We start from the raw sequence: 11,340 nt of genomic DNA, 5'->3' as shown, positions 1-11,340 counted from the left end.
CACAAGGGGAAGCACAAAGCGCAAACCGGAAGCAGGAAATGTAGTCACGTCAACGTGCGAAATTCAAACTTCTGTAACAAAACATCGGTCTGCCGGACTCGGGCTTTACCGTGTGGTTAACTGACGCTGCCGTCTTCCTCTGTTTTCGTTCAGGTAAATGCAGAATATCGAGTACTGTTTTGGTTCAGTTAAGGTTTATTGTAGTTACTTTTACCAACTGCAAGCGGTATTAATGATTTATGTTGGCTACAGTTATGCAGTAATTGACGTTAAGCTAGCTGAACGGTCACAAACCGATAACCAGTGAGTGCCAAACGTAGTTTTTTCGTGTCTGTTGCCAATTTTAAGCATTTTCCTCTCCAGGAAAGTTTACCATCTTGCGCCGGAGCAGGGAAGATGCCAATAGAAAGGACGGAGCATCGCGGAGCGGACGAGCTCCAAAGATATTATGAGGTTTATGAGACTATCGGCTCAGGTAATGCAAGGGTTAATTAATGCATTTAAGAAAACAATTACTATCTGTATCGTATCCTCTCTGAACCCTGTGTGTGTTTTTTCTTTCTTTCTGTTTTTTCCCCAGGAGGTTTCGCTAAAGTCAAGCTGGGTCGACACATCTTGACAGGAGAGAAGGTTGCCATTAAAATCATGAATAAAAAGGATCTTGGGGTAAGAAATGAAACCGGCAATAGAAAAATGGGGTCAAACACAAAAATATAGCTCAGAGTATAACATGTCAGAAACAATTATCACAAGTTGTTGCATTCAAAAGTGAGGCAGCCTAGTTGTATGTTGGTGCCATTAGTCTATACTTGTAAGAGTTCATTTCAGTCTTTATTTAGATCTGATAGTGAAACGGAGTGACAAGCAGTAAACAAATAAAAGATTAAATATTTACAAATATGTACCAGTTAAACTACTATTAAAACTGCTATGAACTACAGAGGGAATCATTCCTGGCTGTAAAACTCCTCCATCTAATGCACAGTACACACTGCCATAGTTACACCCTTTTCCACATCCTCTACAAAAATAATTTTAGAGTAAAATGTCAATCATATGTAATTTCTGTAATGTTCTGGAGATTGAGCTATTTGTATATATTGGAGCTCTTGGCTTTATTTTGTAACTTTGATAATATATTGGATATTTAATTTAGTTCAGTATGTTACTCTTCTTGTTGTCTTTGAGCAACACTAACCACATAATGTCCTTAGCATTAATAAAGTATTCTGATTATCTTAAATTCAGAGTTTACACTAATGCAATTTCAGCCACTAGAACACAGATCAGAAAGTTATTGGCTGCATTTGTTGTCCATTTATCAGCAATAACAGCTGTTCAGCCAATAAAATTTGTTTCATGTTTGTCTGAAAACAAACTGGTGATTTCCAGTCGCAGCAAGCAGTAAAATAAATTTGTGTTTCTATCAGAAATAAATTTGTTATTAAATTTTGTTCCTAAATGTCTGTAACTGTTAACTCAGTTTCACTGGTCTTTTGGTTTAGGTGCATGCAGGTCAATTAGTCATGACACATCATTTATAAAAATCAACAACTGACATTTGGCACTTTTCAATAACTATGTGCTGGAACTGCAATTCAAATCTTTTTGGCCGACTAATGATGGCGGACTTCAACTGTTATGTTTGCTCAAGCATTCATTTGTTTACAATAAGAGTAAGATGACCTCGCCCTGAGTTGAGCCTTTAATCTGGGGAGAAAAAGTCACGCCCTGGCATTTGTCCTGTTACCTTCCAAGTAATGCTGAAGCTTTTCTAACACCCCATTTTCCTCTGCAAACCGGACCTTGTCTAGAACAAGAGGTTTCAGAAAACATTAGTATGGGAGTGGTTCTTCTGAAATAACTCAGTATTTCGCTTCAGCACAATTCGCGGCTCTTGCTCGTCTTCAAATAGGCAGAACAAACAAAGAATAATGTTTTTATTTTTTAAAAGAAAGAAAGTGTACAGTGCAGTAAACAGTATTTGTATGTATAAATAATTTACAAGAAATCCCTGTGTTTCACCTAGGATGACCTACCCCGTGTGAAGGTGGAGATCGAAGCCATGAAGAATCTGAGTCACCAACATATCTGTCGACTGTATCAGGTCATAGAGACCTCCACCCAGATATTTATGGTGTTGGAGGTAAGGGCATAAGCAATGTGTTATGTGAGAGTGAATATAAGCTTAAGATCAATTTCTGGGGTTCTCCTCTCCCCCAGAATTTAATTTGAATAATAATAATAATAATAATAATAATAATGGTAAATAAAACTATGTTATCATTATCAACTTATCTTAAGTGATATTGACTTTTATGCTTATCAAATGACCTAAAATAACATGAAAAGCCACAAATTTCTTTTCGGTAAGGCAACACAGTTTTTTTTGATGCAACTATATGTGGGCTAGTTGAGATAATTATCCCCAAAACCTGCTTTGAACCAGAAAAATCCTGAATTCTTTATTCTTCTTTCCCTCAATCTTTCATTTTACTTTCAGTACTGCCCTGGTGGGGAGCTCTTTGACTACATCATAGCTAAGGACCGCCTGTCTGAGGAGGAAACCCGGGTCTTTTTTAGGCAAATTGTGTCAGCAATGGCCTATGTCCACAGCCAAGGATACGCACACAGAGACCTAAAACCGGTAAAAAACAAAAACAACCACCAAAAAGTGTCATAGATCAGTTGTGGCTGTAATATGAATCTTAAAGTTTTTCTCTTTGAACTCTAGGAAAACTTATTGATTGATGGAGACCACAACTTGAAGCTTATAGACTTTGGCTTGTGTGCCAAACCTAAGGTATATTACCAAATTCCTTTTCCCTCTTTGTGTGTATTATAAATATTTAGCATCAGGGCGAGGGAAAAACGTTCTTAAGGCATTTGCTGTTTACCAAGGTACTCCTCAGTCTATTGTACAAACTAGTTCCATGCATAACACACTACACTGGTGCACGACGTGAGACAAAGCAGCACTTATGTAAAATTTGATTACCAGGCATATCTTTTTTCCCATCATATTGAACACACAAAAACCACCCAAGGTCCTAAATATCTTTCTGAAAGGTTGTTTGTGAGTTTGGATTTTTATTTTTTAGCTACTTTGGAAAATGTAGTAGTTAGTTATGGATAAGGCTTTAGTGTATCCTGATACTTATGGATGTTGCAATGAGGAAAAAAATCTCAGACAAACATCCATTTTATTTTTTCAGAAGCATGGGGAGTAAAATAATCATAAAAGGAACACTGTTGTGTAGCACATCGTAACTAAAACTTAGACATGTGTATGCGTGCTGTACTCGATGCTGTGTATAATCATGACCTAAATAGCATGTGGTTGCCTCTTGTAGGGAGGGTTGGGCTATGAGCTGATGACCTGCTGTGGGAGCCCTGCTTACGCTGCTCCTGAACTTATCCAGGGAAAAGCGTATATTGGATCAGAGGTATGACATGTTCTTTGGTAAATACAACTTTTAGAAACGCTGGGGTTTTAATTCAAAAATTTCTGAAGTTGCAGTATTTGCATTTGGCTTTCACCAAGATTTATGAATACCTGCCTGTTCCACGGTTCGAGTTTTTCATGGTGTCGTGATCACATTCGCTGGCGTGCAATTCAGTGCAACTGAGCTGTGAAATGTTATCTGTAACGCATGAAGCTGAAATGCCGCTGTGTGGTGTGTAACCCCCTCCTCCCAGGCTGATGTATGGAGTATGGGAGTACTGCTGTTCGCTCTGCTCTGTGGACACCTGCCCTTTGATGATGACAACTGCATGATCCTCTACAGGAAGATTACAGTAAGAGCACTCTTATTTTTAAAACCTTTCCCTTAAGTTCCAGGTGCTGCTCCTCAATTTTTGTGGGCATTCAAGGAAACTCACAGCAAGCTGTTGTCTTATCATTATTATTATTATTTTTTTAATGGGTTTCTTGATGTCTTCTTTATTTTCAGAGGGGTACATATGATAACCCAAAGTGGCTCTCTCCAGGTAGTATCCTCCTCCTCAACCAAATGTTACAGGTCAGTCAGTTTATTTGCTCTTGTCTTTGTATACCTGTCAGCCTCTCAACCTGTGATATGTATCATTTGTTTACTGTTCTCTAGAAAACTTGATTCTTTTTAATTAAAACTGAGGTGCAAATTTTCTTTTTTTGGTTGAATTACAGTAAGATGCAATTATGCATTTGACACATAAATGTATTATAACAGAACACCTCTTACTCTCAGTAAACCTAAAAGCATTTTCCAAGATTTGAAGGCAAATCTGTTTCTGCTACAGATTGTGGACTATGTAGTTTTGTGCAGGTTGAGTTGTAGTTTCTGTATGTGTCCTGCAGGTGGACCCAAAGCGGCGTCTGACTGTCAGACAACTGCTGGACCATCCCTGGGTGATGAAAGACTACAACAGCCCTGTGGAGTGGTACAGCAGGCAGCCGGTATGGACAGACACACGAAAAAAAACTGCATAAGAAAACTCATAATTGCAAATGGTAGCGTTTGCTGTGACATCGCTTTTACAGCCTTTTTCAGGCTTTTCCCCCTTCTTTTAGATTGTCCAGTCAGCATACAAGTCATTGTTCTGTGACATTACCATAGTCCTTAACATCACTTTCTTTTTTTCATCGGGATTAGTGTGTGAAACAAGAACAGTCTGCAAATGCACATCTCCACCAAGGCTGAAAATTCCACACTGTACATGATGTGGAACCAGATTAGTTTGTGATATATTCTTGAGATTTTGTCCAAGTTTTCTTATTTTTATGTGATGTGCATGTGTGAAGATAGGACTGTGATATGGATCTGTGAGGAAATGACCAGTTTTGCCCTCTGCTGCAATCCTGAAGAATCCTTCAAAACAAAAGTCTCGGATCCAGATGAACTCCAAAAGTTAATTGGTACTAAATTAGGCCAAGTCTGAACCTCTGTGAACACATTTTTAATGCAAAACCTTCTTCAGCTGTTTTGAATAATCCTTCAAACAAACAAACTGAATCAATGAAAAACCTCCTTGGTGACGATAATAAAATTTGTCTGTTTGGAGCTTTGTGTGTTCACAGTTTTATCTTTGTTTTGTCTTTTGTAGCTTGGCTACATGGATGAAGACTGTATCACTGAGATGGCAGTAAACATGAAGCGATCAAGACAGAGCACCACCGCGCTGGTGAAGGAGGTGTGTGTCTGTATATGCATATTTCAGCATCATTATGTTGTATTTATTATATCATCCTAGAACTTGTACTTAATTTCTGTTAGACATCTACTTAAATACATCTTAAATTATCTCCCACAGTGGCGATATGACCACATCACAGCCACCTACCTGCTGCTGCTGTCTAAGAAGCAGAGGGGAAAGCCTGTCCGCCTGCGCCCTGAGCCAGCTGTCTGTGAGGACTCCTGCTCGCCTCTGCATCAGGGACTACAGGTCAGATTTAGGACCAGAGCTTCCATGATGCTCTGCTCTTTTAAAGCTGCTTACAGCTGATACTGATACATTTTGCTGTTATGGATTTTATTTTATTTTTTTATTCTATCTCTGTTAGACCAGAAAAGCTCTGCACTTCAGTGAGGATGAAGACGCTTTGATTGTGGATTCCTTGGACATTTGCTCAGACTACATCGATGATTGCCCCTGGGTTTCAGTTCCACAGCACACACCCCAGAGGGTCAGAGGTCAGCCAGAAGGAATCATAAAAAAAGACACGGTATGTGGAAGTTGCTATAAGTATAGATTTCTCTTTTCTTCCATGTGTCTAAATGAGTAGACTGAAGAAAAAGGTAAACTCGGATTGAAAGCCTTCTCTTTAGACACGCTGTCCAACCACGTCAGAAGCTGGATGCGTTTAGTCGTTCCAAGTGGCCACGCTTTAAGGCAGAGTGACAAACCAGCCATTGTGGGGAAGGGGAGGCAGATGTTTAAATGTTTAAAAATGGAAAGGACACCCACTTTTCTCGCCAGGGTGGTAAACATAGAAAAGTATTCCAAATAACCACCTAATTAATCCAAAGCAGAGAGCGATCAATCCCTGATTTCTCTCTTACTGCCGTATGTCAGAAAGTACAGTCTGAACGGGAAGTTACAGATACTGAATGAATAAGAAATTCTCCAGCTGATACCTGAAAGAAGCAGGGGGATGAGGTTTTGGGTGCTTTCTGGCTATCTGAAATGCAGTTCAGATAAATCCCAAATGCAGCTTTTTTCTGAGACACCACATTTGGGGGCGACCGTGGCTCAGGGGGGTTGGAAGCGTATCTGTAACCGGAAGGTCGCCGGTTCGATCCCCGGGCTCTCTCTCCTGGTCGTTGTGTCCTTGGGCAAGACACTTCACCTACCGCCTACTGGTGTTGGCCAGAGGGGCCGATGGTGCGATATGGCAACCTCGCTTCTGTCAGTCTGCCCCAGGGCAGCTGTGGCTACAACCGTAGCTGCCTCCACCAGTGAGTGAATGCGAGAGTGAATGAATAGTGGCATTGTAAAGCGCTTTGGGTGCCTTGAAAAGCGTTATATAAATCCAATCTATTATTATTATTATCATCATCATCATCATTTGTCTTTTGGTATTTTTAAAGAGGCTGGTATCGCCATCAGTGAAAAAGGACATCCTTCAAGCCCGACCCCAGAGAGAGCGCGAAAAGCGACACCTCGCTACCATAGAGAGAGGAACCGAGAACAGGCCAGCGAGAACAAGGAGAATAATGATGTCCAAGACAGAGACGTTGACATTTTTGCCTTGCCTCCACCTCGAACGCCTGTATCCAGTAAGAGGAATGCACGCCTCAATAAGAATGTGTTGACCACACCCAATCAAAATGCTAATATCAACAGCCCCAAACCCAGTGTGGCCACACCTAAAGGTAAGAATCATTTCTTAATAGATTCTTGGTCACTGAACCAAAGACAGAAAATTGAGTACAGACAGTACAGAGCTCTGGGCATCGTACAGTTTATTTGTACTGTAATTGTTGTTCTCAACAACGGTTTGAAGTGCAGTGCCTATTAGATCAGATTCGCATTAACCAGCTGCCCCTCTCCTCCACTCACCCCCTGCCCCCCCTTCATTTATCCGTCCCTCGCTTGGTCTTACACAGCTCTCATAATCACAAGTGCCACAACCACATGCCAAACATTTGCAAGTAAATTGTATTCTGGTAATAAACTCATTCATTGGGTCTGTTTTTATCCCAAAGCCACTCATATTTCTGTGATTTAGCTGTCATTTTGCCACTGAAAATGGACACACACACACACACACACTTATCACTGTCAACTCAAAGGTGAGGTTATTATCAAGAAGCAGCTAATTCTGTTCACTTATCTGTGAATGAAGGACACTAATATGAACGGAGAATCATTAAAGTCTTAATTATTTGTCATAGCGACTTGTCTGCTCACATGTCCAGCCTCATTAGATGCCTCTATAAATTCAGCCACCAGCTCGCTGCAGCTGACCTAGTTGATGTTGAATCCTCAGAATACGGCTCAGACCCGCTCTCTTTACAGCCTCCTGCTCTGCAAACTACAGCAAAGTGCAAACGGGCTACCTGTGACTTACTTGTCCTCATATTTCTCTCTGACACACACACACACACACACACACACACACACACAGTGGTCTATGCGTGTCTGTCCCTAGGCGTGTGCTGTGACAGGTGTAGCTGTCTCTTTCCTTTGCTCACTGTCCCACGTGGGCTGTAGTGACATGTGTTCTCTTACCACTAAAGCCTAGCTCTCTTGTGTGTGCGTGTGTGTCAAAATCGTTATTCCTTTGTGTTCACAACTCCAGTGTCAGAGCCAGCCAGTTCGATGCATAAGAGCACAGGGCTGTTACCTAAGCGTTTTCAAATTTATTCTCATTCCAAACACTTCTCCCTGTTGAGTGACCTTGGGGTTGGTAAAAAAACAAACCTTTATCCATGTTGTGTTAGCGGTATGCTTTATTTTTTGTGTCGTCTTTGATCAGCTCTTGATTTAAACTAGAGTTCCTGAGTGACAGTGAGTGAAACATTCAAACCCCAAGCTGACTATACTTCTCAGGAGCTTCACGGTTATATCCCTAACACTACGATCTGACCAAAACAGTCCTAGCCAAAAATGCATTATAAGAGGGGTTTATTTGACACTGAATTTCACATGAGTTATCAATTTTCAGTTTGATTTTTCCTTATTGGTTAATGAAATACTCACATATTTATAGTTAAATTATTTTGCTATAAAATTCTGCCGCTTGTTAAATTGGATTAAACCTGGATTCCTTCTCAGAGCCATCACAGGGTGGTGACAACGTCTGTGTAAAATCTATGGTGAAACAATCCTAGTGCTCACTTGATGCATGACTTCAGCCGGCACTGAAGACAGTCCTGATGAGTTTATGGCCTAAATCGATAATCGATAAGGCATACTGAATAAAACATGAACTGTGGTCTTTATTGTGCTTAGTGACACAAATAAAAGCAAGTATTCTTTAGGCTAGCCAACCAAATGAGCATTCAGTGTTTCTTGCTTTCTCTGTCAGATCCACCAATATGTATAGAAGTTCTGTGTTTGCAAGGTAGTAAGTTTTCAACTTTCTTAATGCACTTTTTTCTGGTAGGTGGAGATGGCTCATCCAAAGAGCACAAGAAGAGAGCAGCAGAGAACAAGGATCCTGCAAATGTAGAAATCATAGCCTTCAGCCCAGAGCGGAGGTGAGTAAAGGTCCCCTAAATGGTGCTTTTCCTTCAACAGAATTTATTCTTTACTTTTAGTCATAAGGATGGGTCATAAATGTGTTCTTGAGTCCTTGAAACCAGTAACATGTAAGCCAATGGGAAGGGCAGTTCAGGATTCCTGAGCTAAAGTGAGGCTTTTTTTTTTTTCTTTCTTTCCTCTGTGCTCTTAAGGTCCAGGTCACTGGACTTGGCTGTCACAGGAGACAGTGGGAAGAAGAAACGAGGGGGAAAGATGTTTGGTTCCCTGGAGAGAGGTCTGGATAAGGTGATAACCATGCTCACGCCAAACAAGCGACGAGCTCTGCGGGATGGTCCACGTAAGATTAAGGTAATAGAAAGCCGAAAACCCCCAAAGCAGATCCATCATCAGTAAAATAAAAATTCAAAGACAATTAATTTACAGCAAAATGATAGAAATTCTGATCAGTGGCTTGGCTGTGTTTTCCACCAGGCACAGTACAATGTGACTCTGACCAGTCAGACCAATCCAGACCAGGTGCTTAACCAGATCCTCTCCATCCTGCCAGAGAAAAACATCGACTTCACACAGAAAGGGTAAGAATTCCCATTACCTCCCTGTCTTCTGACTGGTTTGCTCACTCTTGGACCAAATGTTAATGTTTCCACATTGTTCCCATTGCCTTTCCTCCAGGTATACTCTGAAATGTCAAACCTGGGGTGACTTCGGGAAGGTGACGATGGCGTTTGAACTGGAGGTGTGCTTGCTGCAAAGGCCCGAAGTTGTCGGGGTCCGCCGCCAGAGGCTGAAGGGAGACGCTTGGGTATACAAGCATCTGGTGGAGGACATTCTCTCCACATCCAGTATTTGAAGGGGAAAAAAGCACTTTTTTACCAGTATCTACTAGTCCTAAGTGAATTCGCACTGGCTTTCTTTGCTGAAGAAATACCACTGACTAACCAATGAGTGATGCAGATACATGGACAATGATCAGTCCTTCATTGTTTGGAATATTGTCCGTAGGCTAGTCCGGAATTCCCAAAATACATGTTACATTAAATTTATGAGCATCACGTCTCAGGATCCTGTCTGTACAGTGCATCTTGTTTTATGTAGAACATTTTTTAATTTCCATTTTCATAATGAGTAAGCTTTATGTAATTGATGTAAAGTGAGTTGAGGTGTGTGTCTGAAATGAAACGGGACTTCTTACACTATACCTTCCAGCTTCTTATTAACATATTTATGTCTTCTTGTTGTTGTTCTCCCCTGTAGATGCAAAATTTTTATGAATAGGATGAAGTGTAAAGAATGACTAATTCTCTGTACACATGTTTACAGCTTTCATCATGTTTTTATGTGGTTATATTAAATGTCCTTTTTTCTGTCTCGGTTTCTGTATCACATGGTGTCTGTATGTTTTTTCTGAAAATGCAAAAGCAGCAAAAATAAATGATTTTCGCATTCATGAAGACAGATAATTGAGATGAATTCAGCTACTTTCTTAACTTCAAATGTTGTTTATTCATTCAGCAGTTGATGGAGCAGTGGTGTGTTTTACACTCTTGTCATCAGCCTTCTGTTCGTCCTCTAGGCTTCACTTCACTTTGGTAGAAAGATTGATGGTGATAGTTTATCTTAGCGAGTTTTTCTAAACATCTACCGTAAATGAAATGAGCAGTGAAAGGTGTCAAATGTCTGTAACGTTTCTCACCTCAGATACTTTTGAGTTTAAGACTACTGGCGAACAGACTTGTGGTTTTAACCGACATTTACTACAAGCTGCAAAAACAAAACAAAAAAATAGTTTCCAGTATTTTTAAGCGTTAGTAATCATTGTACAGTACACAATAAAACATGGTGTATAAACATACTGCCCACCCCTCACTGGGTCAACATAATAAAAAAAACTTGAACTGGTGTATCATGATTTTTATCATTTTTATGGCAGGAATGCCTGTGAGAGCATGATTGTCAGTACTAAGTGAAAGGCTGAAGTCATGATGAACATTACCTGCAATTTTGAACAGACCTAATAAATAAATAAACCCTGGTGAAAGACATTAAATGGAAACATAAAGACTATTAGTGCGCTTCGGTCCTTTGAGTAAACCTCCCTCTCCCCCTACTCTGACAGAATGCCACTTAATCATGACAACATTACAGCTGATCAGCATTTATTTGTAGCAGGTTCTCCTTGGTGTCTCAGTGGGGAGGAGAAGGGTAATGGTGGGGTGAGCTGATAATAACAGGAGGGGTTTAACCTTAATGGGGTGCGAGGGTAGGGGGTGGGATAATCATTTAAAGACAGGGGTGAAGGTTGGAGTTGGAGAGCGTCACATCATACTATGACATTCCAGTGACGGTAAATACCTTCTGCTGGCCTCAAGTCATTTTTTTAAGTGTTTTGGCACAAAAGCATGAATTTGATGTTTCATATAATTCGGTTGAGTTTTATAGTTGCCTCAGTGTGTTTTATATTGGAAGGTAAAGACTGCAACAATACAGAGAAAACCCCAACAATCAGATGACCCCCTATGTGCAGTTACTTGGTGACAGTGGGAAGGAAAAACTCCCTTTTAACAGGAAGAAACCACAACCAGGCTCAGGGAGGGGCAGCGATCTGCTGTGACTGGTTGAAGGTGGGAAACAGGACAAAAGATGCACAAAACA

At 40.6% G+C, this 11,340-nt stretch overlaps 1 protein-coding gene across 1 annotated transcript; it reads left to right on the top strand.

Moving 5' to 3' along the window:
- Window positions 1-10,130, top strand: melk (maternal embryonic leucine zipper kinase). Its single transcript, XM_005741165.1, is given in 19 exon segments — window positions 1-153; window positions 364-475; window positions 581-666; window positions 2,030-2,146; window positions 2,504-2,647; window positions 2,735-2,803; window positions 3,354-3,446; window positions 3,700-3,798; window positions 3,954-4,022; window positions 4,340-4,438; window positions 5,086-5,172; window positions 5,293-5,424; window positions 5,543-5,704; window positions 6,570-6,701; window positions 6,704-6,854; window positions 8,591-8,684; window positions 8,880-9,036; window positions 9,160-9,263; window positions 9,361-10,130. Coding segments are annotated over 18 exon segments (2,052 nt in total). The 5' UTR covers window positions 1-153; window positions 364-396; the 3' UTR covers window positions 9,539-10,130.
- Window positions 10,131-11,340: the final 1,210 nt, after the last annotated feature.

Source organism: Pundamilia nyererei, unplaced genomic scaffold, assembly GCF_000239375.1.
Source record: "Pundamilia nyererei isolate P.nyererei 1_Seehausen unplaced genomic scaffold, PunNye1.0 scaffold00107, whole genome shotgun sequence".
Taxonomy (NCBI): domain Eukaryota; kingdom Metazoa; phylum Chordata; class Actinopteri; order Cichliformes; family Cichlidae; genus Pundamilia; species Pundamilia nyererei.
The sequence above is the reverse complement of the archived record's forward strand: the minus strand, read 5'-3'. Positions and strand labels throughout refer to the sequence as shown.